Raw genomic sequence first — 26633 nt, 5'->3', positions numbered from 1 at the left:
ATAAAATATTATTTTAATGATTTCATTGATGTTTTTCTCTCTATCACTGTTTTCTAGAGGCTGTCACCTTTCAAGATGATTTAATATGACATATTAATTTGAATTAGAAGAGAATTTTGAAAACCTGTCCTGTAATGGACTGAACCTAATGTTGCAACTCTAGGGATAGAGGTATTAAGAGGAGTCCATGACCAATGAAGTACATTAACTCTAATGGTGAAGCTTGCAGAAGAAAAGCAAGCAAGCAAGCAAAGAAAGAAAGAGTGTGAGATTGAGAAAGGGAAAGGGAGGCATAGGTGCCAGGAAGTAGAGGTAGGGCAGGCAGTGTTGGAAAGAGACAGAGAATGGAAAATGCTTCCCAGTGACCAACCTAGAAGATAAGTGTGCAGGGTTGTCCAGATGAGTATCCTCCTCTGTTTCACTTCTAACCTGGTAAATTGATACTTTCCATCAGGATCTGCACAAAATTGTCTTTTTTTCTGCTGCTGGTGTTGTTATTGCTGATGAAACCAATAAAACAATAAAGTTGAAAATAAACTGTAAAGCTTAAGGTGGAAGGTCAGATGCAATGTAGTTGCATCCTCGGTATTTCTATGCCTTATTTCACCCAGATTTTATCAATTATGATTAGCTTTTTTGTGTGGATGTGGTTGCTGACGGTGTATGTTGTTTAGCTCCTCGAGAGTAGTGATGATGTAGCACGTTATGACGTCCCTACAGTTGCTCCTTTAAAATAAGAGGTTGTTCTGTGCTATGGCTACAGGGATTGCATATTTACACCTGGAATTTTACCTCCTGGCCCAGGTACATGTGCAGCCTGAGAGCATGATTCATGTGATATGCAGTCTTTATTTTACAACCTGTATCCATCTGCTCCTTACTAAAAAATGCAGCTGCAGCAGCATCAAATCCTGTCTCAGTATAGCATCTGAACAACTTCATTAAAACAAATTAAAATGTTTTTCCCATGTAATACTTTTTTTTTTTCCTTTGTCCAGTTGTGATTTAATCTGGAAGGTAGCTAAACAGCTATGGGCTCACTTTCCACCATTACCCTTCCCCTGTGTCCCCTCCAGCTTCTTATGACCCAGATTCCTCACTGGTTTGGCAGTGGGAGGACCTGAAAATTCCTTGAGTTAGTGTAAACACCACTTAGTAAAATCTAAAACATTAGTGTGTTATCAGCATTATTCTTATCTTCAAGCTGTCACTCAGTACTATACCAACTAGGGCAAAAATTAACTCTGTCTGCAATAAAACCAGAGCAATATCCACTCTGTATTCTGTGTCATTTATGTCATGCCCAGGTTCCACTCTTCCCAGTGCATGCTTCCCTGTCTGTCTTTTGATACATACACACAGATATCATTCCCTTAGTCTACGGGGCATCCCTCTGAAAAGTCCATTGAGTAAAATTAGTCCACGGGCTTGGGCTTCTTCTGTCATAGTAGACCTTCAGGGCCGGAGAGATGGTGCATGGTATTGGGTAATGTCCATGATAAGTCCATGCCTCATTCACAAACCCATTTGTACGTTGCATCTCTTCCTGGATGGCCCAACATGTCATGGCCCACTGAGCAATCTATTTTGTGATTCCCCTGTTTTGGAGTAGTCCACTTCCTGATCCCTCTTACAGGCAGCTCCTTCAGCCCTTATTAAATGTCTGCTTTTGCTTCCAGCGTTTCTCCTTGCATACAAGGGCAGATAATACTGGCACAGGCTGGTTCTCTGGTTCAGCCATGGACTCTTGTCACTTTGCTCTCAGTCTCAGAGATCTTCCCTCCCTGCAGAGGGCACTGAGCTCTGTTGAGCAGAGCTCAGTCAGATCAGGCCAGGCCCCAGCACACTGCAGTAATTTGTGTTTCTCTGGAATTATCTGGTGACAGCTCATCTTTTCCAAATATTTTAACAATTTTTTCTGAATTCCACACTTTTTCAGAGGTGAAGTTATAAAACACCAGAAGGTGCTCACTGTCCTAGGCACTCGCCCATCCTATCCCATACTCCCTGCCACTCATAACTATCCAGCCTTAGGGCAGATCCCTGGGTGATGTTCTTACCTAGTTGTGTAATCTTATGTAAGACCAAAGACACATTCAGACACCATAGCAGTGCAAAGGTGTTGGTTTGAACACCCTGAGAATACTTTCCAAGAGCCATTGTAACTTGCCTGGAGGAGAAGGAAAGGATGGCAGAGGTGTCATTCCCGTGGATGGGCCCTTGGAGGTGTAGTTAGGTGTAATTCCCAACAGGTAGCTCCTGCCACGCAGGCACAGCTGTGATGCCGGGTGCACACGCTGCCTCAGTCCTGCCAACAGGCATCTTATCATATCAAAACCCCGTGTTACAAAGTGCAACATAATAACCTTAACCTGGAGCTGAGAAATGACACAATGGGGAGCACACAAAACAAGTAAGGTGTTACATAATGCAACTCTGAGAACACACAGCAACATTGAGATCAAATAAATCAACATTGTGGCCAGCAACAATTAAAACTATGCAACTGATTGCTTATAACAAATTTGTTTCAACATGTCAGAACAGTGGTTATCTTAAGCCCTTCACACCCCATGGGGTGGGTGCCAAAGGGGACTGTTGTGGTTTAACCCAGCCAGCAGGCAGATAAACACCATACAAACCACTTGCTCACTTCTCTGTCACCACCCCAGGATGGGTAAGAAAACTGGGGGAAAAAAACCTGTAAAATTCACCTGCTGAGATAAAGACAGCTTAATAGGCTAGAAACAGGATGGGAAACAAAAATAAGTATCATTAAAAAATTAAAATATAAAAAACAAGTAATGTACAATGCAGCTGCTAGCCACCTGCTAGCTGATACACAGCCAGTTTCCAAGCAGCAGCCTCCAGCCAGCTTTAGCTCTAGCTGATATTACTCAGCTTTACACCATATAGTATGGAATATCCCTTCAGTCAGACCCTGTCAGCTGTATCACCTGTGTCTCCTCCCAGGTGCTCGTGTCTCCCAATCTCCTCACTGGTGGTGTGATGTGAGAAACAGAAAAGTCCTTCTCTTAATGCTTCACACTTCATCCATCAGTGTGTTATCAACATTATTCTCATTCTAAATTTAAACCACAGCATTATACCATATACCAGCATGAGAATTAACTCTATCTCACACAAAATTAGGACAATTGTGTACCAAAAGGACAATCTCACGACATGCCATTTAGAAATCTCCCCACATTTTGCAGACTGTTTGGAAAATAGACAAAGACCTGAGATTTCAAAGTATCACATTGCTTTGTCACTAAATATATGTTTTAATAAAGTCTTTCTGTTGAGCTGATACAAGTGTCTGGTGAGGGCTTAAAAAACTAAAAAAACACTGTATTTGCTAAACCAAGCACAGGTAAAGTGTAGAAATTTCTTTACATAGTGAACAAACTCTAGATGAAAGCAGTAGCTCCTTGATTTTAAGAAAACTTCGGCAAAAAAAGGTCAATGTAATTGGTTTTAGAGGATTTTTAGCATTTCAGTGAGGCAAATAAAAGCGTGATTCACTCCTATAAAAATGAAGGGCTAACTAATTTTTAAAAAGTTTGGTAATATGAATAGGGAGGACTCACCAATAGGTGAGTGAAGGGTTAGAAATGTAAATAGGTAGATAGATAAGGCCAAGTGAATGTGCTAAATTTTATAATGAAAACCTACCTATTGCCAGTGCTTCATGGGCAAAAAATTGTATCACATCCGCTTTTAAAAGTCCACTCATGTCACAGGCAGTCCAAGTATTCCCATTGTTGCAATCCAGGCAAAGCCCTTTTGATAACTGGGTAAATGTTTAAGCAGTGTTTGTTTTGAGCTCCCTGAAACAGTCTACATTTGTACTTTTAATATGTCTATATTACTATAAACCCAGTATCTGCATGTGACTCAGCCCTGGAAGAATGACAGATAACAAGAACAATATTAGTGACATAAAACATAGGAATAGAATACGCAAAATTAGTGACTAAAAATTTGCATGCAGTTCTAGGCAGAAAAGCTTCTGTGGCACCTTACAGAAACAGACATTTAAAATTGTATTCCTGCAATTTTCAACCCTCTTGTAATTCCAGGAGTAGTTAGCACCATTGGAATGTTGATACAAATAGGAGTATGTAGAGATCTAGAAGATTAGGTCCACGTCAGACTTTTGTTTTATTCAGAGGTTTGGCTTCCTGCCCTCTGTTCAGGCAATAAATTGGCTGTAACAGAGCTGCTTTTAGCATTCTGTTCAGTAGAAGTATCCCAGGAGAGACAAAACCACAAAAAATAAGGTAAGCAAGAAGGGGAGATTACAGCAGGGTTAAATAATTTAAGATATATTACAGACTGTTTGTTGAGATTCTATGAAATAGTGATTTTTTTCTGTTGACTTGAAAATTTTCTTAAGAAAGCTCTTTCTACATCTAGTTTATGTGCATATTGTGTATCCTTGTGTCTAGTTTAGATGATAGATTTTGTAAAGTCTGATTTGAAAAAGACTATAACTTCATTCTTTATTAGCTATAGGATGCCAAAAATTCTTTTTAATCCACTGTTAAATTGGAATAAACTTGAACGAATTACTATCTTTGCTAGCAGGACTGACAGCTGTGACACAGTACACTCAACTAAAACAGTTCTGACCCTATAAGGATCTTAGACATATCTTGTTACGAATTTATCAACACAATATGAGATAATATTTGGGACATACCACAGTATGAATGAACTCCAAAATTCTAAATGTTGTTTTCATATACTGATTTTGATTTAATTTCATTTTATGATCACATGTGTCTTGCAGTTAAATGAAAGAAGAATGATGGCTAAGAACAAAGAAGATCACAATAGGAGCAAGAGAGATTATATGACAGATTTTCTTTGCTGTCTTCATATCAATAAATTAATATAATATTTGTAGTAGGAAAAAAAATCAAATTTCCTCAGCTTTTAGTGTGATCTTGTTGTCAGTGGCCACAAACATATTCATTAGTTTCTTAAGAGTAGTTAGACTGCTGATAGTTTCAGCAGTTTAAAGAGCTTTAATTCCCTTATACTTAGTTTAGATGCAAAATGAAACAAATCAGATCCTGGTTTCCAAAACAATGGTAGATAGGTCTGCAGCCAAGAATAATATACAAATCTTCCTAGTTCTCTTCAATGTATACTTTACAGAAGAGAGAAAAGAACTGAAGAAATAGGTATGAAAGACATTAAGATAAAGAAATCAACATAGGGAGATATACACAGCCTAAAAAACTATGACAAAGAATGAAACATGAAGGCGTAGGTGACATGTATATAAGAACATGTAATGACAGGAAAGGTTTATTGAAATGGGAGTATTTATATGTCACTCAGTCTTAAGGAATATATGAGGCAATTCAAGATGTGAAAGCCTGGTTTATTTATTGTAGGAAGCTTTAATTGTTCTGGTGAACAATTAATTGACTTATGGAGAGCCAACAGTCTACCATAGACTTTTCTATTTTCTACTTGTTTAAACAAGAAAAAACAAATAAACTTAAGTGCAGTCTTTCATAACATCAAGGTTACCTGTCCATCATTCATCATACAAAATTGCTTAAGAATTTATGCACTTCCTAAGTGTTCCTGAAAATCTCTTTGAACTAGCCTGCCCTCTTCAGGAATTCTTCAGAATCTTGACTTGTGAATATTCTCCTTCTCTTACTATTGTGGGTGTAAGGAATGCAGGTGCAAGTCTCTGAACACAGATCAAAATCAGGAGTTGGGATCTTCAGAACTTCTGATCACAAGCAGCCAAACTAGAATTACACATGATTTCAGCAGGAAATTTGAGTCAGTGATTGTCTGTTTTTGAGCCTCATAGACCTAGCAAAGTCTTAATGCTTTGTTAATGAACACCTAGAGACTTACATCTCTTAAGATCCACAGGGTGGTATTATTGTCCACCTGATTCAGGTGGAAGTTTCCAGAGACCAGGTTCCTAGTGGAAAAAAGGCAAAAAACATTTTTATTTGTTTAGAATGCTCAGTTATAAAGCAGTTTCAGCAAGATAAGGAAGACTCGGAAGACTCTTTCTACCTCTTTTTCTTTCTACCTCTAACTGCAAGTTATCACTTATGATATGAGCCCTATTTATAAGGAAGAGCAATCCCATAAAATAAGTGTTTCACTTTTCAGTGATCTAAATGAATGTTGTTATAACTACAGTTGAAGAGAATGAATATGAGCCTTAGTTATCCCTTTTGGTCTAGTAACAAGAGATTTGCCAGGGCCAGAAATGTTTCACTTCATGTAAAAATATAATATGAAGCTTTGCAACAGGGAAGTGAACCAAATCAGAAAGCTGAACTGTCCTACCCTTCCCTGGGTGAATTTACAAGCCATTACACTTGTGTCAGAGCCATGACCTCTCTGGTCTGACAGATATTTAGTTACTCTGTGCAAAGCTGCATGGGGCTAAAATCGTACCCATCTTCACTTGTTTCATTCACCAGGACACCAGACAGAATTGAAGCTCGTTGTTTTCTTTGGTCTGCACTTGCCATAAATGCTTGTCATAAACAAGTGACTTCAGGAGAGCATGTTGACTTCAGAATTTCAGTTTCCCTTTCTTTAAACAAAAATAAGGTCCTTAGCTTTTCTGAAATGCAGTGATTTAACTTGCAATTTCATGATACCTTAGTAGATGCCTGGGTGGTTTCACCATCAAAGTAGTTAATATTCTTAGACATCAGCTTCTCCTTCAGGTATCTAACCTAACTCATATTCTGCAACAATAATAATTTTCAAATTCCATCATTTCTAAAGCAAGATTTCCTGAACCTTGGCTTAAGATTGCAATATACTTGCATATACCTCTGAGAGTCAGATGATACTTTTGATAATATATTTTGAAGGTAGCATCATTTTCAATCGCTTATGAATACTTTGTCAATTATCCTAGATTGTATTCACAAAATGAATGTAATTTTCCAATTCAGTTTGAAAGATGTAGCTAGCTGCCTATGACAAACATAAACTGAAGCCACAAACACTGCTTATATCTTATCTAAGAGGAAGTCTTTCAAAATATATTCCTTCAACATAATTGTGTTATCCACGTTGCTGTGCATCTTATTGGAAGTTTAGGTAGTTAATCATTGGCAACACACTGGTTTTGCTTTGCAAGACAAAGGGTTGGGTAATGCATGGCGATCAAACATTTATTGAGTTTATCTACTTCCATTAACTGCCATTTATTAAAATTATATTTGGAAACTTGTTTCTCAATAGAAACACAAAGTCTCGTGACAAATTCTAACTCCTACCTTAGGACTCGAAAAGGAAGTCAGCTGAGATCATCAGCAGCAGTATTCCTTCAGTGACTCTGCAATGCTGCTTCGCTCAGGCCGCAGAAAGCCGTATCAAATGCCTCTCTGTAGAAGGCAGTCTGTGGAGAAACAATTTCTGCTTACAAACATGAGATCACCTCCTGGAAACCCAGGTAACTCTTACCTGAGTGATAAGACAGGTATGTTTATAATCTTGAGAAGAATATTCGAATCCAAGGCAAAATCCAACTAAATTAAGCATGTGGAAAAGCTTTTTGTGTATCCTGTTGTTTTGCTTGCCTAATTATTCTGGCAAATACAGGATTTTTTATCTTGCAGTATACCCTGGAGGTCTATGTGATCTCGAAAGTGTCTTAACTGCATTTTAAAGTATCAAACCTTGTCCAGTAAAACAATAATGTTCAGCTAAACTTAACCAAAATAGTGCCTTATTATAGTATTATTCTGGAGGTGGCTGATGTCCAAGTGTCTGGACATACATCCTTCTGACATCCAGAGCAACAGAGTTGTGTTCAGGAATGAAAGGGAACAATTTCCCTCCTGGAAGCTTTTAGCTAGAAAGACCTGGGTTTTTGTTTTAATTTCAGTGTGAGATGTCTGATCCCCAAACTAAATGCTGCTATTTTAGGTAGCCATAAGCACTCTAACCTAAAAGTCCTGTTTATACCCAGATCCAATATTCAAAATACAAAATTGAGAAACAGGCAAATACTTACCTATGAAATGCAGGAAACTAGTCTAAAAACATTATTTTTCACATCTCTCCATTCAAAGACTTCTGTGAACAACTTGCTTTGGCTCAGGCTTCCCAGAGAGCTCTATTGGCCACTCTAAGTCTACTCAGTCACTAGCCAACTGCAAATGTGGACCCACTCTCCCACATTCAAATTCATCCTGTCCCCATTAGTCTTTAGTCTTTTTCAACTGTCCTCCATCCCTCTTTCTTGCACTATTCCTCAGGCTCTTGGGTTGGAAGCTATTTTGTCAAACTCAAGTTTTCACGTTATCTCTCTGAAAGGTTGAGATACATCTTTTCTGTTCACTGACATAAATTTCTAAGCAAAGAAATATTTATTTTCCTCCTTCACACCAACACCAAGCTCTCAAAACAACTGCTTAAGCCCACCGGGTAACTTCTAGTATATGTTTGCCGTATTGCTCATAGTGCAAATATGCATAGATTATCAAGTAAAGATTGTAAAAAAAAATGCACTTGATATTTTTCTATGGAAATAGCAAATGTTGAAATGTTGTCATTTCTCTGTTTATAGTAAAATAATTATAACTTATTTTTATTAGTGTTTAGCCTGCAGCAAATAGTGAAATGTTATATACTAACTGAAGATTCAAAAACAGTGCATTTTGATATAGATGAAGATGGTCATCATGAAATATCTACCAAGGATTCACAATCCCATGAAGGTAGTGTTCTTTATGCACCAAAACTCACCAACTCTATGTACAGTACTCAGGACATTTTCAAATATATCATGTGTCCCTGAGCCCCTCAGTACAAGAAAGACATTGAGGGGCTGGAGCATGTCCAGAGAAGGGCAACAAAGCTGGGGAAGGGTCTGGAGCTCGGGTCCTGTGAGGAGCAGCTGAGGGAGCTGGAGGTGTTTAGCTTGGAGGAAAAGAGGCTCATGAAGGACTTTATCACTTTCTACAGCTGCCTGACAGGAGGGTGTATCCAGGTGGGGGTCAGTTTATTCTCACAGGTAACAAGAGACAGTATAAGGGAAATGGCCTTGAGTTGTGCCAGGGGAGCTTTAGATTAAATTTAGGACGAGTTTCTCTACTGCAAATGCTGCCAAGCTTTGGAACAGGCTGCCCAGGTTTTGTGTCTCCACCTCTGTAGGGATGTAGGTGTTTGCATGTGGTGATTAGGCACATGGTGTACTTGACAGTGTCAGATTAGGGTTGTCTTCAATGATCATAAGGGTCTTTCACAACCTAAATGATTCTATGATACTGTTCTCTGTAGACATAACAATATATTGGATCTGTATGAATATTGATAATGATACAAGAAAATTTTTATCCTGATTTACAGTAGGTACGTTATATATTTTAATGATAAGATTATACTGTTCACTGTCATTTGATTTAGCAGGAAGTACAGACATTTAGCTCTGAAAAGAGAGAAAGGAAAGGTAATGCTAAAGAAAAAATGCAAAATGGAGAAAAGAGCATATTTTGGAATTTATGGGGTTATTTTATTTTTCACTGAACTCTTCTGTCTCAAATAGGGCTTCTGTATTTGACACCAAAGATGGTACCATAACTATCATAATGCAAAGGCCTATTAGAGGATATAATTTTGGTAGAGAAGAGCTAAATAATATCAAATGCAATTATTCTAGATTGATGCAATTATTCTAGAATGGTACCATTTCCAGAGATGTGAAAGTAGGGAAAAAACCTCAATAAAAAATATTTTTAACCAAAATAGAGGAAAAAGTTGAAATCTTTAAGTTAGCTATCAAACTGTTAAAACTTTCATTCTATTAAATCGAGAATAACAACAGCTACACTGATAGGGTTCTTAAGTGTGTTTTATATATTTTTCAGTATCTTTTCCTTGATAACTCCATCAAATTTTGAAGTCATTCAGACAATTATTATTGTGAATTTATGACATAGTCTGGCAAGACTGTTGTAGAAGAGTGATATTCTTAGAAGAAAAAAAAAAGAAAAAAAAAAAGAGCTGCGTAATATTATAGTGCACACAAGCACCACAGACATATATTCATGATGCAGTTAAGACAACATAATATTAGGAACCAGTTGTAACCAGGATATTTGTGAGATTTTTACCTGAAGTGTGTGATGTTTTCTCCAGCTGACTGGCTGTGTGATTCAGGCTGATGTTAGAAAAGCCAGAAACCACCTGCTGTTGTTACCTGTTGCCTTCCAATCCTATACATTTCATATTAGGGTATGCACTGCCAAAGGACTTCAGGGTCCTCTTTAATAGCATACTAGGCTTTACAGCAGGTCACCAACCTCTTGTTTCTCATGTGCATTCTCTGTTGCAACAGATAATTAAGCAATCAATACACTTTTTAGGCTCAGTGTTGAGACTTCAGTGTATCTGTTTACAAGTTTAATTTTCCAGGGTTAAATTAATTCAAAGAATCTCAAAAAAGAAATCTGATGTCTGCCTCTATGACATACTCCTTTTCAGGTTACATTTCAAAACAATTCCTTAAATTGATTGTATCATTTTTAAAGCTGAGGAATGTAGCTCTCTAATTCCACATATTTGTTAACTACTTTCTATTTTAGATATTGCGTGGTTAAGCGTGTTCACAAGCAATGAAGCAGCAGTTACTGATAAGCGTCTTGTGGGAAAAAAAGGTATCACCTCATTGTTAGGGTCTGGTTTTGAAGATATATTTGAGAGTAGGAAAAGAAGGTAGTAGTGTTTTACACATAGACTTGGCATTAGAAGAAATATATTGTATCAGATTTTTCATTTAGCTAAGGTTACTGGACAGTTCTAAAATAAAAGACCCTTTCTGTGTTCTGCTAGAAGAAATCTCCAAAGTTACAAAATTTGTAAATTAGGAGTAGTGGCTTGGACTGAACACAAATGTATGTAAGGGAATATACTGTATACAAACTGGAACATACAATTTTTTCTGTAGAAAAGTGTGGGTGTTCCATTGCTGCCATATGAGCCTCAACTAGCAGAGACCTGCTTTAGCAAGAGAGGAAAACAAAAAATAAATTATTATGAAGAAAGAGGAAGCACACTTTTGGAACTTTCACACTGTACACTTAAGAAATGATTGTGAAAATCAAAGATATATTAGTTCAGGTATTACAGTAGAGGAGAAATGCACTCTAATTCCAGACATCAGGGGCTCCTGTAACCATATATATATGGTTACATATACCCATCTGGTCCAGTACTGCACCTCGAAGAAGGGACAAATGACAATTTCTAGGGAACAGTATAAAAATACTGATATCTTCCCAAATCCCAAAACTTTGCATTTTAGGGATATCCCAAGCAAGAAGTTTTTAAATTTATTTAATTTCAAGGCATTTTCTTTGCATGGGTCTTAAAATTGCCCCTGGGACTCTGGTAAGGTTTTAGTGACCAGGGATGCAGGATAATTAATTCAGAAGCCATCAGAGAGTGGCGGTATCGCGGATAGACAGTCACCGGAAGGTTCCTTACTTTCCTTGCCTTTCTCTGGCTGCTCTTTAGACCACTTGTCATGTCTTTTAGAGGTGACAGAGAAAGTTGGTCTCCTTTGGACTTCCTCAGAATAAACAATGTATAAGCAAGTCACAATAAACACTATAGATGGAGAGACAAGGGTAGTTAGGATGTAAATAATGTTGATGGATGCCCCTGGTCAACTGGATGGACTCCTGCTGACTTCTTTTGTTGTCACTCTTACCCTCAAGAGAGAACACTCTTGATTTACATAAGAAACTGTCTCCTGCCTGTTCATGTGTCTCTTAAATGCTACAACTGAAATTGGACAATTGCAGCTGAGACAATCTAAGGTGACATTCCAAAAAGTAATAAAAATTACAGAATTGTAGACCTACATTCTGATATATTTATCTGGATACTCACTTAAACTGAATAAAGCATACTCAGATTAGGCTAGAGAGTTCTTCTCAATTTTTAAGAAGAATTTTTATGCTATAATCATGGTATAGCTGTCTCAGAAAAATTCCTTCAGAAGAATGATACACAAGCATTACAGTTAAGAAAAGTTAAGGCAATTAAAATCAGGGCCAACAGCAGCTAAAATTAGTCAAGTGGAATGAAAGCTTTCTGCTAATTCTGAATATCCTTCAGAGGCTAAAAAATGCCTTTTTTATGATAATATGTAAAATAACTCCAATCTCCTTAACTGCAAGTGTTAACGCATAATAATCTAATGTATTATAAATTTGTATTCAGTTGCTGCAGTGTTAAACATATAGAGCAACTGCCACTTTCTTTTATATTTTTTGCCTTAAATGGTACTTCTACAAGCACAAGTGGCATTTTTTGAAGTAAGTTTCCAAGTCAGTCAGATAGATGTAGCATCACTGAGTAGTCGTTAATGTAATGGGTTTTGCTAGGTAATGGTCTTGCATGCTGTATCAGTTGGCAAAGGGTACCTTAATCTATTTACTTTTTTTTACCAGGTGTTGAAGTACCAGAACAGTACAGTACAGTTACAGTACCAGGTAACAATGAACACTGTCAGTTTATCAGGCTGAAGAATGTCCCATGTTATTGATATTGTCTTATTTCCTGAAGCTGAAAAAACAGTATTAGCTCAAAAATGGAATTAATCCAATGCATCCACAATTATGATAGTAGAACGATTTTGATCTAGAAACATACAGAAAACAAAATGGAAAAAATGTTACATTTTCCATATTGATATATACATAGTCAGGTGTATACCATAAACATGTTTATTACACATATGTATTATCTACTACTACGTATGCCCTTGTAGTTCATATGACACGTAGTAATGACATTTCATATGTTGACCATGAAAGTAGAGAAATATACATATGGCAAATTTAAAGTCTCACAAAGTCACAGGTGTTAAATACTTTATACAAGAGCATGGTATCAAGCGTGATTGTATTTATTTCTGTTCCTATGCCTATAAATGAACTTTTCTCTTTGTAGAGCATATTCAGCTCTTCTTCATTTTATAAAGTGATACTCATATTATTACAATATTCTTCTCTGTGTGAAACAGAGTCTCCAAATTTGGTGATCCTCAGGCAGAGATCAAAGCTTAACGAATTTGTCCAGTTGTGCACGGGTAAGAAGCATCTCTCTCTGAAGGTAAGAAGTTTATTTTCTTTATAACTTGTGAGTGCTCTCTCTTACTATAAGACAATTTTCCCCACAGTTCTTTTCAAATTCTCTTTACTTACCATCTTCCTCATTTCATAGTTTCCAAGTATGTCCCTTTATTCTTTCCTGGGAAATACTCAGAGAAGGTTATCACAAAAATCTGGGGGTTGGGTAGCTGACTACTACCACTAGAAGACAGTCAGGGATTTTGGAGTCCAGTCTCTGTGGAGGAAGAGAGAGTTTCTTAGCCAGAAACCATGCAGGAAAATAAGAGGAGAGTAAAAAGCAGGCATCTTGCTTTGGAAAGAGATGAGTTTAAGACGGAAACTAGTTTCTTCCAATGAACCCACATCACAAGATAAGGAATGTGATGAAAAGAAAACGAAGCTGAACATCCTGTTTTAAACGTTTACCATTTGGTATATAAGCTTTCCCATTTTCTCGAGTCTTGTGAAGGCTTGTTTCTGATAGGAAGAGAAGGCAAGGTTAGTCTTCCCCAGTGAGGGATTACAACTGTTGCTAAAATCTGTCTGAGGAAGAATGCTATGTTGCAATTTACCGTCTAAAACAGAGCAAAGGTCCAAGAAGCTCTGTTTACACAGGTATGCTGAGATAAAGAATAACCCTTCATCTAATGTCAGCCATGCGTGATGGTGGAAAACACCAAATGCTTCCTCAAAAAATCTTGGATGTTTTTCATTTGTTTTTAACTCACAAGTGACTCTCCATAAGATATATTTCCTGAATTTTTTCTAGGGAAATGTATGTTTTAAGATACATAAATTATATTTATACCCTATTACTCACAGAAAGGGATTTTCCTTTCTGTCCCTGAAACAGAACCTATTTTTAAAGTATTTTTCTTCTGGTTCAGAGGTTGCTTCTTCATAAATGAATTGTTTGAAGGATGTTCCACCAAATCAGGAGAAGAACTGAGTGTTGAGCCTTAACAGATTTTACTTTCCAATTAACTATTTTGAAATTCCAAGTCATACCAAATTATGTTTCTTGGCATAATTGAAGGCAGTTCTTATCTGAAGATGTATAAGACATACCTAGTGTCTACCAAATATGTAAAAACCTTGGAAAGATCATGGACCTTTCTTTTTCCATCACAATACAAACTATTACCTTAACCTCAACAGAGATTCTGGTATGGAACAGGACAATTCTTATCTGGAATAAAGTTTTGGTATCCTGGTATAATATGGTTCAATCCAGGCTGCATTTCTAAATAGAGCCTGGACATTACACAGTTGGAAGGACTGTCCTGAGTATTTGCTTTCAACCCAATGCATTTTGCATTGCAAATGGCAAAAGAAGGAATATAGTAATGGAACTTTTTCAAGAATTTATCAATTTATTAATTTTGGATTATTTGAACATAATAATTAATGAATTTTTTTAAAAGAGAGGTTTCTTTAGAATTAATGCTACATTTGATGGATTTAAAAAGCAAAATATGAAGAAAAAATACCAAATTAAATTACAAAATTAACAAATCTATGTGTTCTAAACACAGGTTGTAAGGTGTCCTTCAGTGGAGGAAAGCAATATGAAAACATACAGCCATGAAGATCCTGACTTTAAACAGGTATACAATCATGACCAAACACATAAAAACCTGTGTATGCAAATACAGGTGTGTAAAAAGGGCAGCTAAAACCATCCTGTTACTCATTAGATGACAAATTGCTTACTTTTCTTTCAGCTGATTTTTTGTATTTTTATCAGAAAACGGAAAATAAGAAGTTTTCCCTTGACTTATATTTATGACTACATCCTTCAATGTCCAGGCAAAATATCTGACTTTCAATTAAAACATGAAAGGTAGATGTGTTTCCTGTATTACTATGCTTACACCGAATGGAGTGAGATACAAAGTAGATTTTATCTGGTACAAATTCTTAGACACCATGGAAAAAATCTGGATGAGTATATTTGGAGATCTAGAAGGATCAGATTACAAAAGTTTTGATGTTTTAAGAACTAATTAATCTAACAGTTGCAAACTTCTGGGAAGTAATAAAACCCTGCCATATTTTCAGACAATTTCTTATCATCAGATGATTATAAATTAGTAGTAATGCATTGTGGACAGAAATACAGATAGCTGGGTGGTTTCTTAACATGTTTTTGTGACAAAAGCTTGGTTTTGTTGGCTCTTCTTTAGACAGATATGATAAAATATACTAGGCACATGAAGTTGCTCATTGGGATCCCTAAACGGTAATACACATTACAGCTTAGAGAAAATGCAAAACTAAGGAAATGTATCTAATAATAGTTTTTATTAGGATTATAGCCCTGTGAGTTTATTATTCAACTGAAAAGACAATCTTTCCAATTTCAATAGGCAAAATTGGAGTTACCTGCACCCAGGTAATTTCAGAATTTCATAATAGGGACTGTGAAGCCTTGAAAACCTGAAATTCCCAGCCTAAAATTTCTAAAATGCTAACCTTTCTCCTAAATCAGAAAGTATTGAATTACCAGTTCTGGTAAATTGAAATCTGTCTTAAATGGTTTTCAAAAGGTATGAGCTACACTACTAATAATTAATGAACAAATCTCCTGCATCCTGGGCCTGGAAAATCTAAGTGGATTCTTCAGTTTAAGTTCCCCTTAGTTACTCATCTGCCACTAATATTCCTTGGCTCCATACAGAAGGGGAAAGCAACAAAGCTTAGGAATTTTTTAACTCAACGTTCAGTCCCCTCCTTTTGTGCTGTAAACTATCACAGTGATATTGAATCCTGCAAATTATATTTAATGCACTCTTTTATTTCACACACTTTTTAAAACATAAAAATACATGCCTTTTCTGTGGAGTTGTTCACAGAGACTTAGTGTCTTTGTGCCTGCAGGTTTTGGGAGATATTTGGAAAGATGTCTACAATTGCCTGTAGACACCTATATATCACTTTGGGTTTTTAAACATAGTTAAAAGGAAAAATTCTTTCTGGGAACCCATTCATCACCTAACAAGAGAAATAGTGATCTGCTCATCATGGTTTCTTGCTGCTACCCTGAAACAGAAGAAAACTGTTACTCACTTGTATGAGGAGAAATCAGAAGCCTGCACTTGAACTACATCCAGTTGGGCAAAGAGGCAAAATAATAGGCAAGTCTGAATCATGAGATTCTTCATAAACTTTCTAAAATGAGTGTACCGATTAGTAAATAATTTCTAGTGTGATGAATAATGCCTGCATTGTCCTTAAGATGAGAAAGCGTGGGAGTAGTGCACTGAGATGCAAAAATACTTCTTGTGGATAATGACAAAGCTATGCAGGGTTGCAATGTGATATTTAATCTGCTAGCTTTGAATAGTAAATCTTAAAGACAGGCATTTTCCATTTTTCTGTTTGAAGACTGCCAGTAGCATTAGCAGAAACATGAGAATCTGTGGACCCTATTGTAATGCCAGGAAGAATTGTGTATAGTGTTGTAAACATTAATTTCTGTATCTAGGGCTATCAAAACATTCACAATCAATCAATATTAATTGAAACATATTTTATGATGTAAATAAAAATATTAATTATGTTGTAATAACAATAAAATATTTTTTTAAAATTACAGCAGGTAATAGTTTACAATAACATCTGATTCTGATTGGGGATTAAGTCAGAAAGGCAACACAAGTGAAAACCAATATTTATTGCAATGCTGTTTTGGTAGGAGTGGAAAACTACACTGTAGACAGAACTATGGCCTCACATAGTTCACACAGTTGCAGCATCCCAGCCAGAGCAGCAGTGGAGAAGCCAACCCCCACAGTTCACTCATGAGCATTTACTTATAGCTGTGATTATTTTAACTCTATAATAGAGCATGCTTATCATAATTAATAATATCATAGAAGAAGATGCAGTTAACCACACAACAGAATGATCTCAGAGCTACAGAACAGTATTTTCCTCCACTGAAAATGTCTTCCCAGTTCCTCCACCCTTTGTGCATAATTCTCCCAGTAGGTAAGACAGCTCTCATTTTACTGTTAGCATTAATTATGTGTAGATTTTTACTATTTCTCCTTTCTGCTCTTCCAGAAGTGCAGGAATCAGTGAGTATATAACGGTTATCAAAGAAGTACACATCTTCTTCAGTACACATCTGTGGCATATCACTTTAGTGTAACTTCTGTTCTGGTTCAACTATAATATTTTACTATTCTTGAACCATTACTACCTTCAAACTTCTGCAGATGTATTCTTTACCCTCTCAGCTTTTCTTAAGTACTAGTAGAACTCAATTTTCCCTCTGTTTCAACTCTTCACAAATTAACACATTTGATTAAAAAAATACTAAAAGATAGAATTCAACAATTTCAATTGCTGGATCTGTCTTCTTCTCTTCAAGTTGTTGTTCCTTGCTGGATAATGCAAAGTTCTTAGGTGATTATCTGGACATAATTTCCCAAAGTTTTGACTGGAATACCCCAGCCTGGGTGGACTGGGACCTGAAGGACTGCAGCTGTAAAAGTTCTATTACAAGCTGTAACAGTTTTTATTCCACAGTACTCTCTATTTTACTGAGTAGTTTGATGAAGATAAGTGAGAGAGAGGCTATGCAGTCATGAAATACTTTATTAACAGGCTTACTCTTTATTCAATTAAATAGGCCAAAATAAACTCTAAACAGATAAAATCTGGCAATGCCCACCAAGATACCTTGATTCTGAAGTTTTGACCTTGTAAGTAGTGACAATGCCATGTTTACTTGGCAGCAGGCTGGTGGGAACATAGTCCTTTTTGACACCCAGCATGAAGTTTGAGGTTTGATTTTGGGGTTTTTTGTTGTTTTTTTTTTTTTTGCTCCAAAAGTTGATTCACCTATTGAAAAGCCACGGAGTGATCAGCAAGTCTCACTTACTCTTCAGTAGTCAGATATGGCCAGGGTAGAAGTCTGATGGAGGGTGAAAGTGGACTGTTCTGGGCAGAACAACGTCATGCACCATTGAGGGCTGCTGTATCTGAGATCCTACACCTTCGGTATCAATGGAATCAAAGGTTGCACAGTGAAAGCTACAGCTGATATTGCCAAAGCATTTTTCTTCATCACTGTGGCAGCAGTGTGCAGGCCAAAGCTTACTTTCCCTGGAGGGATGTCCCATACACCTGGAACTGACTGACACAGGGCTGGAAGCACAGCCCTACAATTTGTCAGGATAGGACCAGTTAAGGTGTGTTGCTCCAGCCAGTGTCCAAGTCCCTGCCCCCAATATTCATGCAGACCCAGTCCCTACCAGTGGACAGGGGAGACAATATGTGAGAGATGACACCTCACTTCTTAAAATTCCAAAAGGTTTATTGAACTGCAACAAGGGACTGAATAAGGAAAAAGGGACAGTGTTGGGTGCTTAGCAGCAGCCAGAGGCACACCACCCACACCCACAAAAATCTATTATATAGCATTATATATGCTATTGACAAGCCAAACCCCTGGTAAGCTGATAAGCCTGTTAAGGATGGTCTCATAAGGCGACCCTCCTGGAGTTGTGCACTTTCCTGACCCAGCTCCTCCTTCATCCCACCTCTCAGAATCTGTGCACTCTGTTCTTGCTTCGACTTTCCCAATGGCTGGAGATCAACTTTCAACATAACAAAACTTATATGAAGAAACATCAGATCTTAAATGAACTTCTTTTAACTTTACAACATGCATTTAACATTCATAAGAGCCAGCATCACACTATCTGTTTATTACAGAATAGCAACAACAAAAATAAGAAAACTTTTCAGTTAAGAAAAAAGTAAAAGTAAAACTAAAAAAAAACTTTAGTAAAACTAAAATTAAACCATGAAGGTCAGAAAAAACCACAAGTGATACAAAAGCCCTTACTCATCTTCTCCCATAAGTAGATCAATGCCCAGCCAGTCTCTGAGCAGTAGTCTTCTTGGAAGCAAACACCCCCGCCTCAACCCCACATTCTCCATACTCTACACCAGGCTTTATGACTGGCCATGACATCACATGGCATAGAGTGTCCCTCTGGCTACTCTGAGACAGCTGTCCCAGCTATGTTCCCTCCCAGCCTCTTGCCCATCCCAGCCTACATGCTGAGGCTGGTGGGAAGAAAGAGAAGATCATTGTGTTGTGCATGCACTGCACAACAGTCAAAATTTTCACTGGTGTGTCATCATCAACCTTGTTTTAGCCACAAACCACATAACTAATTTGTAATGCCTTCCAAGGTTCGTAACTTCTCTGATGCAATTGAGATGGCAGATCAGTTTTACTAATTTGCTTGTCATCATTGTATGACTCATGTCTCTTTGATCATGTGCTCATTTCTCTGCTTTATATGAGAGAAAATGTAGATTGCAGTGTGTTGTATACTCCTTTTTGTAACCTCTCAGAACAACACAAGACAGTCTGTTTCAGCTGGCCTTCAAATTAATTCCTTTTTATCTTCTAGTTTCTTCCTTGGTTAGAGTGTAGCACTTCAACCCAGCTCGGAGTAACACACATTGTGCCATATTTAATCTGACTTTATATAAGTTTTAGTCTATTTATTTTAAAACTTGTATACTCCTCTCTCACATCTCTTTCTCTAGTTCCCATCATTGACATGTTTTTCTTTAGCCTGTGAAGGCAATATTTGTTGCATTTTTGTGACATGAGCATATGTATTCTTTTTCAAATGCACTGTGAATCACCTGTGGGACATGAATAAAAGAGTAATTTTTGTCATTAAATGTGAAAACTAAGCTGCAAATTAGTTCTCCATTCAATGCAATGGAAAACAAATTATCAGATTGTAAGTAAAAATCAGTAGCTTTTTTCTTGGAACTTGCAAATTATCTTGACTGCTGCTATAGAAACTGTCCTCAGGAGGAACTTTATCTGGTAGTAGTCCACTACATTCTCCAGGTTTTCTCATCATCCTTCTTTACAGGTCATAATAGAAAATCACCTCTGCCATGATTTCTTGCAAAACATTTTTTTCTTTAATGACCTGCTGCACCTCACAGTCCTAGTAGTGTTTCGTTATGCTTTTACTCTGAGTTCTTCTTCCTTCTCCCAGTCACATAATGTCATTCTCCAAATCATTTTCCTCTTATAGTTTTCCACCTACTTTCCCATCATTTCATGCAGGTACAGTAGGTACTTTTAAATTTCTGGATCTCAATCTGCTTTTGCAATCATGTAATATTTGCTTTACAAGTTCCCACTGGGTGACAGCTATAGCTTGTCACCCAGTGGGATGACATGAATTTTTACATTGTACATACGAATTTCTCTCCTTGCTTCTACTGGTTTTCTTTCATCAAACTTCCTTATACCTTTTATGTTTTTACCATTCTGAGTCTCTAGAAGGCACTTATTTCTCAAATACACCAGATTAGTCAGAGTTATGGAACTGTCTCTTGGGCAGAATGAGAGTGTTCAATGAGGTCACTCAAAAGTAAAGTTCAAATAATTAGATTATGACAGTTTCAGTCTTTCCCAAAAGATACTATAAATTCCCTGCTCTCTGGCAGGAGGTTGAGTTGGGGGAAATGTGAATTTCAACTTTCTGTTAATTAATGTCTTACTATTACATCGGATAGCTATTCACACAGTATTCCTTTACTCCTTCGCTCAGCGCACACAAGCAGGAGAAGGGGCTCATACCCACACCCCTGCGGGTTTCAAGCAGGTGTGCACAGCCACAACCAGGGGTCCTGGTTTCAGCAGCTGTGTTCACACACACTGCCCTGTAATCTTTGTCCAGTTGTAGCAGCTGCTGGCGCCTTGGATGTTATGTGGATTACATGACCTGTGGTAGGTGCTGGAGGAGGGCTGGAGACCGCAGGCACGTTCAGCAGCCCTTTGGTGCCCCAAGCTTACCAGTTTCTGCAGATTTCAGCACATGCTCTTACTCTCTCTAGTGTGATTTTTTTTTGTAACTATTTCTCCATAGTTTCTCCTCTCACTCTAAGGTGCCTAGTGAGCCCAAACACATACACATACACACACACAGAGGAGCTCTTTGGACATTAGCTATTGCTCCAGAGATGAATCTTTTAAAAAAAGTACATTGAAAACTAGAGACATACAGAAAAGCCATAGGTACTAGAACAGCTGTTTAATAGCAATTTCTACTGTAACATCCTAATTTCGCTTCAAAATAGGCAAGAAAAACTGTGGATTGATGTTTTACTGCTAGTGGTAGTTGACAGGGTAGGCCTAAGGTGAGAAAATAACCAGATGAAAAACCTAAGTTATTGTAATGACACTGGGGAAATTGTGTTGTTGTTTTTGTAAAGCAAAGGAATGCATCTATTAGTCTAGTATTACTCAGTCCTTTGAGGGAGATGGGTATTATTTTATTCATAGTTATCACAGAATCGACCCCAAAATTATTAGTTGTTGCCTAAATTTTATATAAAAATTGGTAAATACGAGTCACTGGGGAAAAGCATAACAAGCATAAAATATAACAAACCGACAACATATGTGAATTTTTGTCACATTTAACATAATAGAATGGCATTAGAAATATAATGTGTATTTTATTTCATGTATTTTCATAGCTGAGTGAAGATAATTACTTTTTCATCATGCATGACCAAGGAGATTCAGTGCAGTTCCAATGCTATGAAGACAGAAGTTACTATCTGTATGTGAATGATGACTCACTTGATATTCGCAAGCTGGAAAACAAAGAGCCCAACGAGGACAAAAATTTTTACTTCAGGGTGTCATATTTACAGGAAAAGTAACTTGTCTACCTTTCAGTGGCCTAAGTGTCCATACAGCTCCTAAGAAGATGAAGAAGTTTAAGATCAACTAATTTCTGTTTGAGCTAAATTCTAATGTTTTCATAATTTCTAAGTCACCAATGTCCTTTATTTCTGTACATTCAATAGCAAAAAAGGAAGGTCAAGTTGAAAAACATACTAACTCAGTTAGTTAGTATATGAGTCTCTGTGTCCTACGTACACAATTATGTTTTTAAGGAAACAAAATAGCCTGGTGTGGGAAAATATACAGGGGATATTTCAAAGATGGCAACAATAAGGAACATATATGAATATGATCATAAAATGTGCCATTAGTTCTTCATGTAGTAAACATTTTACTATTTTAAAACTGTCTCTTGTAAGCTCACCTGAATGTGACAAGAAAAGTTTTAGAAGTTGTTAAATGCCTATGTGCATATCCTGACTGACTTGGAGAAAGAGGTAGAAAAGGTGTCTTGAGTCTATCTGAGAACAAGGGAAGATGGTGAAAGCTAGAAGATGTCTCTGCACCTGTAGCTCCAAGTCAGCCCATGTAGTCCATGCAATTTCAGCATCTCTCCAGCGTGGCAGCTCTCTTAGAAAATGTACACAGAGCATCAGATGCACAGTGTGCAGACAGAGAGAGGGAGACACATTGAACCGATGGGCCATAACAGATGCCTGCAAACACAGCAGAAAATTGCTCTGACATTGGCTTCTACTTCTGAGTCATTGAGGCAAATGCAATCACATGTTCAATTGCAAAGCACAGTGAAGAACAACATCAGAAAAATAATAATGTTCAAAATGACTGAATAAAATAAACGGGGTGCTTATGGGGGTTACACTGGAGGAGACATAAGAGTACCTACCTTTGACCAACAGGGTCTATAAGTGTCAAATGGAAGATGTAGATATTTAAATGTCCATAGACTATACCCTGCAAAGCATAACCTATTTGAAATACATGAGAAGACAACCCAAATGTTGTCAGGATCACTAGGTGTTAAAGATCTGGTTTTCATTGCTGTACATGGAATTCCACTCTGGTTTAGTGGCAACTTTCTGTGATGCAAGTAATTTGAGACTGTACGTGTATAAATGAGAGACATGATGCACCTATGCCAAGAGACTGCTGCCTAGTTGCAACAAAAACAGCCTACAAGATAACACAACACTTGCAAGAATAGTCCTGTGTAAATATAATAAACAACGCACACCTGAAATAGGAATCTTATTGTCAGTTGGTCATACCAATACACATTGAAATAAGGCAATTTTCTGCTAAACTAAACTCCAAAGGTCTGTGAGACCATAAAAGATTTCACAGCTTGCTTGTGGTATTCTTCAAATAGCGAAAATCTTTAGAGTGCTTATCATGCTCATTGAAGACAGCTTTTAAGTATTTTTAAAATAATACCTACAACTTCTGGACCTGCCAAGAGTTCAATAAAGTTAGCGTGAAGAAAAAACCCCAAACTCTAGATATTAATTTCAGCATTTATAACACTAGAATCAAGTTATTTCAGCACAACTTAAGATGTTGTACAAGAAATAGATTCAGTCATGCAGTAAGTACATTAGTTTCACTATCTGATACATAAACACTTCATAATCATATATGTATTACTGGTAGTGTAATCACCTCACTAAATTACAAAATGGGCTAGACGGAAAGCTGACGAAAAGATGACAAGTCACCATAAAGCTTGTACAAAGCATATAAATTGTTGCCATGAGATTTTCCTAGTTTGCTGAGCGTTCATACTAAAGTAGAAGTGTGCACCTTCTCACGCTTATTTCATGTAAACAAGGAGAGTGTATTTGTAAATATTATCATTGTTTCACATTCTTATCCTTGGAGTGGAATGACTGTGTGACAGTCCCTTTGACCAATGTGGTTGAGAGGTGGGAATACCAGTCTCCAATCCATGGTCCCCTTGCTAAAAGTATATAATAGGAAGTAATAAACAAAGCAGGGATTCTGCCCTGCTGCTTTCTGCTCTCCCAAATTCCTGACTCCATGTGTCTTTTCGAGTGAGGCTCACAACGACAATAAATAAAATAAGCATTGCTGATATCACCACAAAAGTAACATTTACCTCAGTTAAATTTGAATACGTTTTATGGTTAAAATTTAAATTATGATTATATGCAGAATTTTGTACTTTTACTGTCTGCCATCTTAATTTTTTTTTAATTTAAGGGAAAATAAGCCCTTATGAAAAACAGTTGTTATGGTTTATGGACGGCATGGAATAATGACATGACTCTCGGCGTGATGCAAAGATGAGAGCAATCTTTATTCTTCTAAATCTTCCTTTTATACAGTATTTCGGTACAGTGAATATGATTGGTCATTCAGAGCCTACACCTCTTGTAAATAACTTTGCCAGTAAACGTGTTTGAAAAAACACCACCTGCTGATGGTTTTCACTTCCCAAGGATTGCTATGGTTTCCGCCTTAAGATTTTCCCAGGCCAGAATGAGAAAGTTGCTCACTTGTCTTTCACACAGACTCGAGCAGTGCCTGAAGCCTAAAATCTGACCACTGTCAATACCCACAGAAAGCAGCAGTGGTAATTTTGTAAAATTTCAGATTTCATATATAAGATAACATCAATTGACGTCTTTTCTCATAAAACACAGTAAAATCAGATAACTTTCTCAATGTACATAGTAAAGCAAGTTTAAAAAAAACTCTATCCTAATCTTTGGAGTCTTATTTTGACCATAAAATCCCTTCAAATGGGCATTTTCCAATTCCCATCTAAGTGTCTTATGAGTGGCAGATAAGTTTTCATTATGTGAGGTGGAAATCATATAGAAATGTTATTTTAAATTAGAAAATGAAAGCCAGTTAGTCTTTTAGAAAAATATAGTTTCTATTACTTTGTAATTAAAAAAATCCAATGTGTCCAACATCTGAATGTGAAATATTAGTATTTTGCTGTCAAAACCAACAATGATATTCTTTAACTTTCACTTAACAGATGTGATAATTATAAAAGTAATAATGTAGATATTTGCTCTTGTATTTCTGCCCCTCTAAAGCTTTGCCTTAAAGAAAGTACTGCATTTTGTTTGCTTAGACCAATGTAATGCAAGTGTTCTTTATATATATACCTTCTAGTATTTTGACCATATTTGTGTCTTTCTACAATAAAACCTGTGAGAAGAACTACAGTAACTGTAAAGTAGGTGATCCTTCCCTGTTTTACATACATTCCCTTCATTATTGGGAGCCAGAAGAACTAGAAATTGGAATTAAAAATTGTAATTTCTCTTGCCTCTATTTGGCATTTTCAAGGCTATGTCCACATGTGATGGTGTGACCTCACTTCCCCCATTTCTGCTTGAGCAATGGCCACCAGTGGTGTTTGTGGTGCATCTGACTGAGAGATACAATAGCTCAGGGCCATAACTCTTGCTCAGCAGCCACGGGCCATAATACTTATTCAACATTCAGTAGACACTGAATGTCTCTACAGTCCAAACAAATGATTACACTTTCATGTTGGTGCAATTGTAATACTGCTAAAACTTGTAAGCAATCCAAATTGTTCAGTTAAGGATGCTCAGTAACACAACATCTCAGCAGAAGGACTGATTTATGCCTTCTCCCCAGTGTTAAATTCTCACCTTGCACTCACAATCTGATGTCAAGGGTTCTTTCTTTTAGATAGGATGGTGTGGTCAGGGTGCCATCACAGTAAATACATGTGTGTTTTGTAATTCCCAGCTGATTTAAACAGAAGAGTACTCTGCCTTGAGTGTTGCTACATTTACATATACATGGTATGAATTTTGAAGATATATATAAATAGACATTATTTTAGTGTCATTTTGGCTTTGATTCTGCTTGCCTATAATTTGTCTAACCAATGAAATCATAGTTTGTGTGCTTTAAATGTGACTCCTTATATTCCCTGTTGATACAAAGAGACTGCAGAGAAGATTCTCTATCAGTCCCTCCCTTCATTGGTTCTGGCGTATTATATTGACTAACTGGTGCCCAGAAACAAGACACAGCGACTGCTTTTGTACAGCTCCTTGAACTCATCCATCTCTAGCACCATCTTGTGGTCTGTTGTGAACTGCTATCCACATTTCATTAGCAAGCTACGAAAAGTTCTCATTAGCTGAAAACAAGAAACATATTACTTTTTCCAAACCTCGATAATAATTTCCAGATTACACAGAGACTAGATCTCCTATGTCTGGAAGACTAAAGGGTGCAGAGGAGCAGGTCAAGGAAAGAAAACCTTCCCCCTCTATTTGGCACTTTCAAGGCTATGTCTGCACTTCCCAAATTTCTGCTTGAGCAATGGCCACCAGTGGTGTTTGTGGTGTATCTGACTGAGAGATACAATAGCTCAGGGCCATAACTCTTGCTCAGCAGCCACGGGCCATAATACTTGTTCAACAGGCAAGGGCTAGTTGAGCATGTGCCAACCCCAAATACAGCTGGTGTAAGTCAACCATCCTCTTCCACAAACAAAGGGCAGCCCAGGGCTCATTGATCTCTCCAATGGGACAGCAGGCTGCAGCCATTGAGAGGTGTCCCTCCCTTGAGCAGGGACACCTCTCAATGTTACTCCTCAAGGCTGAGAAATTCCTTGTTACAGATCCTTGGTAAGTGATCAATAGGATTCTAAACTTTGAAATCCTACCTAAGTGATATAAAGGATTGATTGTGCCCATGTCATCATTCAGGCAAGAACCATTGACCAGATCTGGGACTAAGTCTGGATGCAGCTACACGTGAGC

The 26633-nt window shown here is 37.2% G+C and overlaps 1 protein-coding gene across 2 annotated transcripts; it reads left to right on the top strand.

Moving 5' to 3' along the window:
* The first annotated feature begins 4220 nt into the window (after positions 1-4220).
* Positions 4221-25036, top strand: LOC134563842 (uncharacterized). 2 transcript variants are annotated; one of them, XM_063422190.1, is made up of 8 exons: positions 4221-4286; positions 7295-7492; positions 8613-8735; positions 10602-10673; positions 12474-12515; positions 13049-13137; positions 14672-14743; positions 21675-25036. In XM_063422190.1, the coding sequence occupies exons 2-8, from the start codon at positions 7354-7356 to the stop codon at positions 21861-21863; spliced, it is 726 nt and encodes a 241-aa protein (XP_063278260.1). In that variant the 5' UTR covers positions 4221-4286; positions 7295-7353; the 3' UTR covers positions 21864-25036. The 2 variants fall into 2 exon arrangements, with proteins under 2 accessions (XP_063278260.1, XP_063278261.1); XM_063422191.1 differs by lacking the exon at positions 8613-8735.
* The last annotated feature ends 1597 nt before the right edge of the window (positions 25037-26633 follow it).

Source organism: Prinia subflava, chromosome Z (assembly GCF_021018805.1).
Source record: "Prinia subflava isolate CZ2003 ecotype Zambia chromosome Z, Cam_Psub_1.2, whole genome shotgun sequence".
Lineage (NCBI taxonomy): Eukaryota > Metazoa > Chordata > Aves > Passeriformes > Cisticolidae > Prinia > Prinia subflava.
This window is presented reverse-complemented; position numbering and strand designations above follow the sequence as displayed.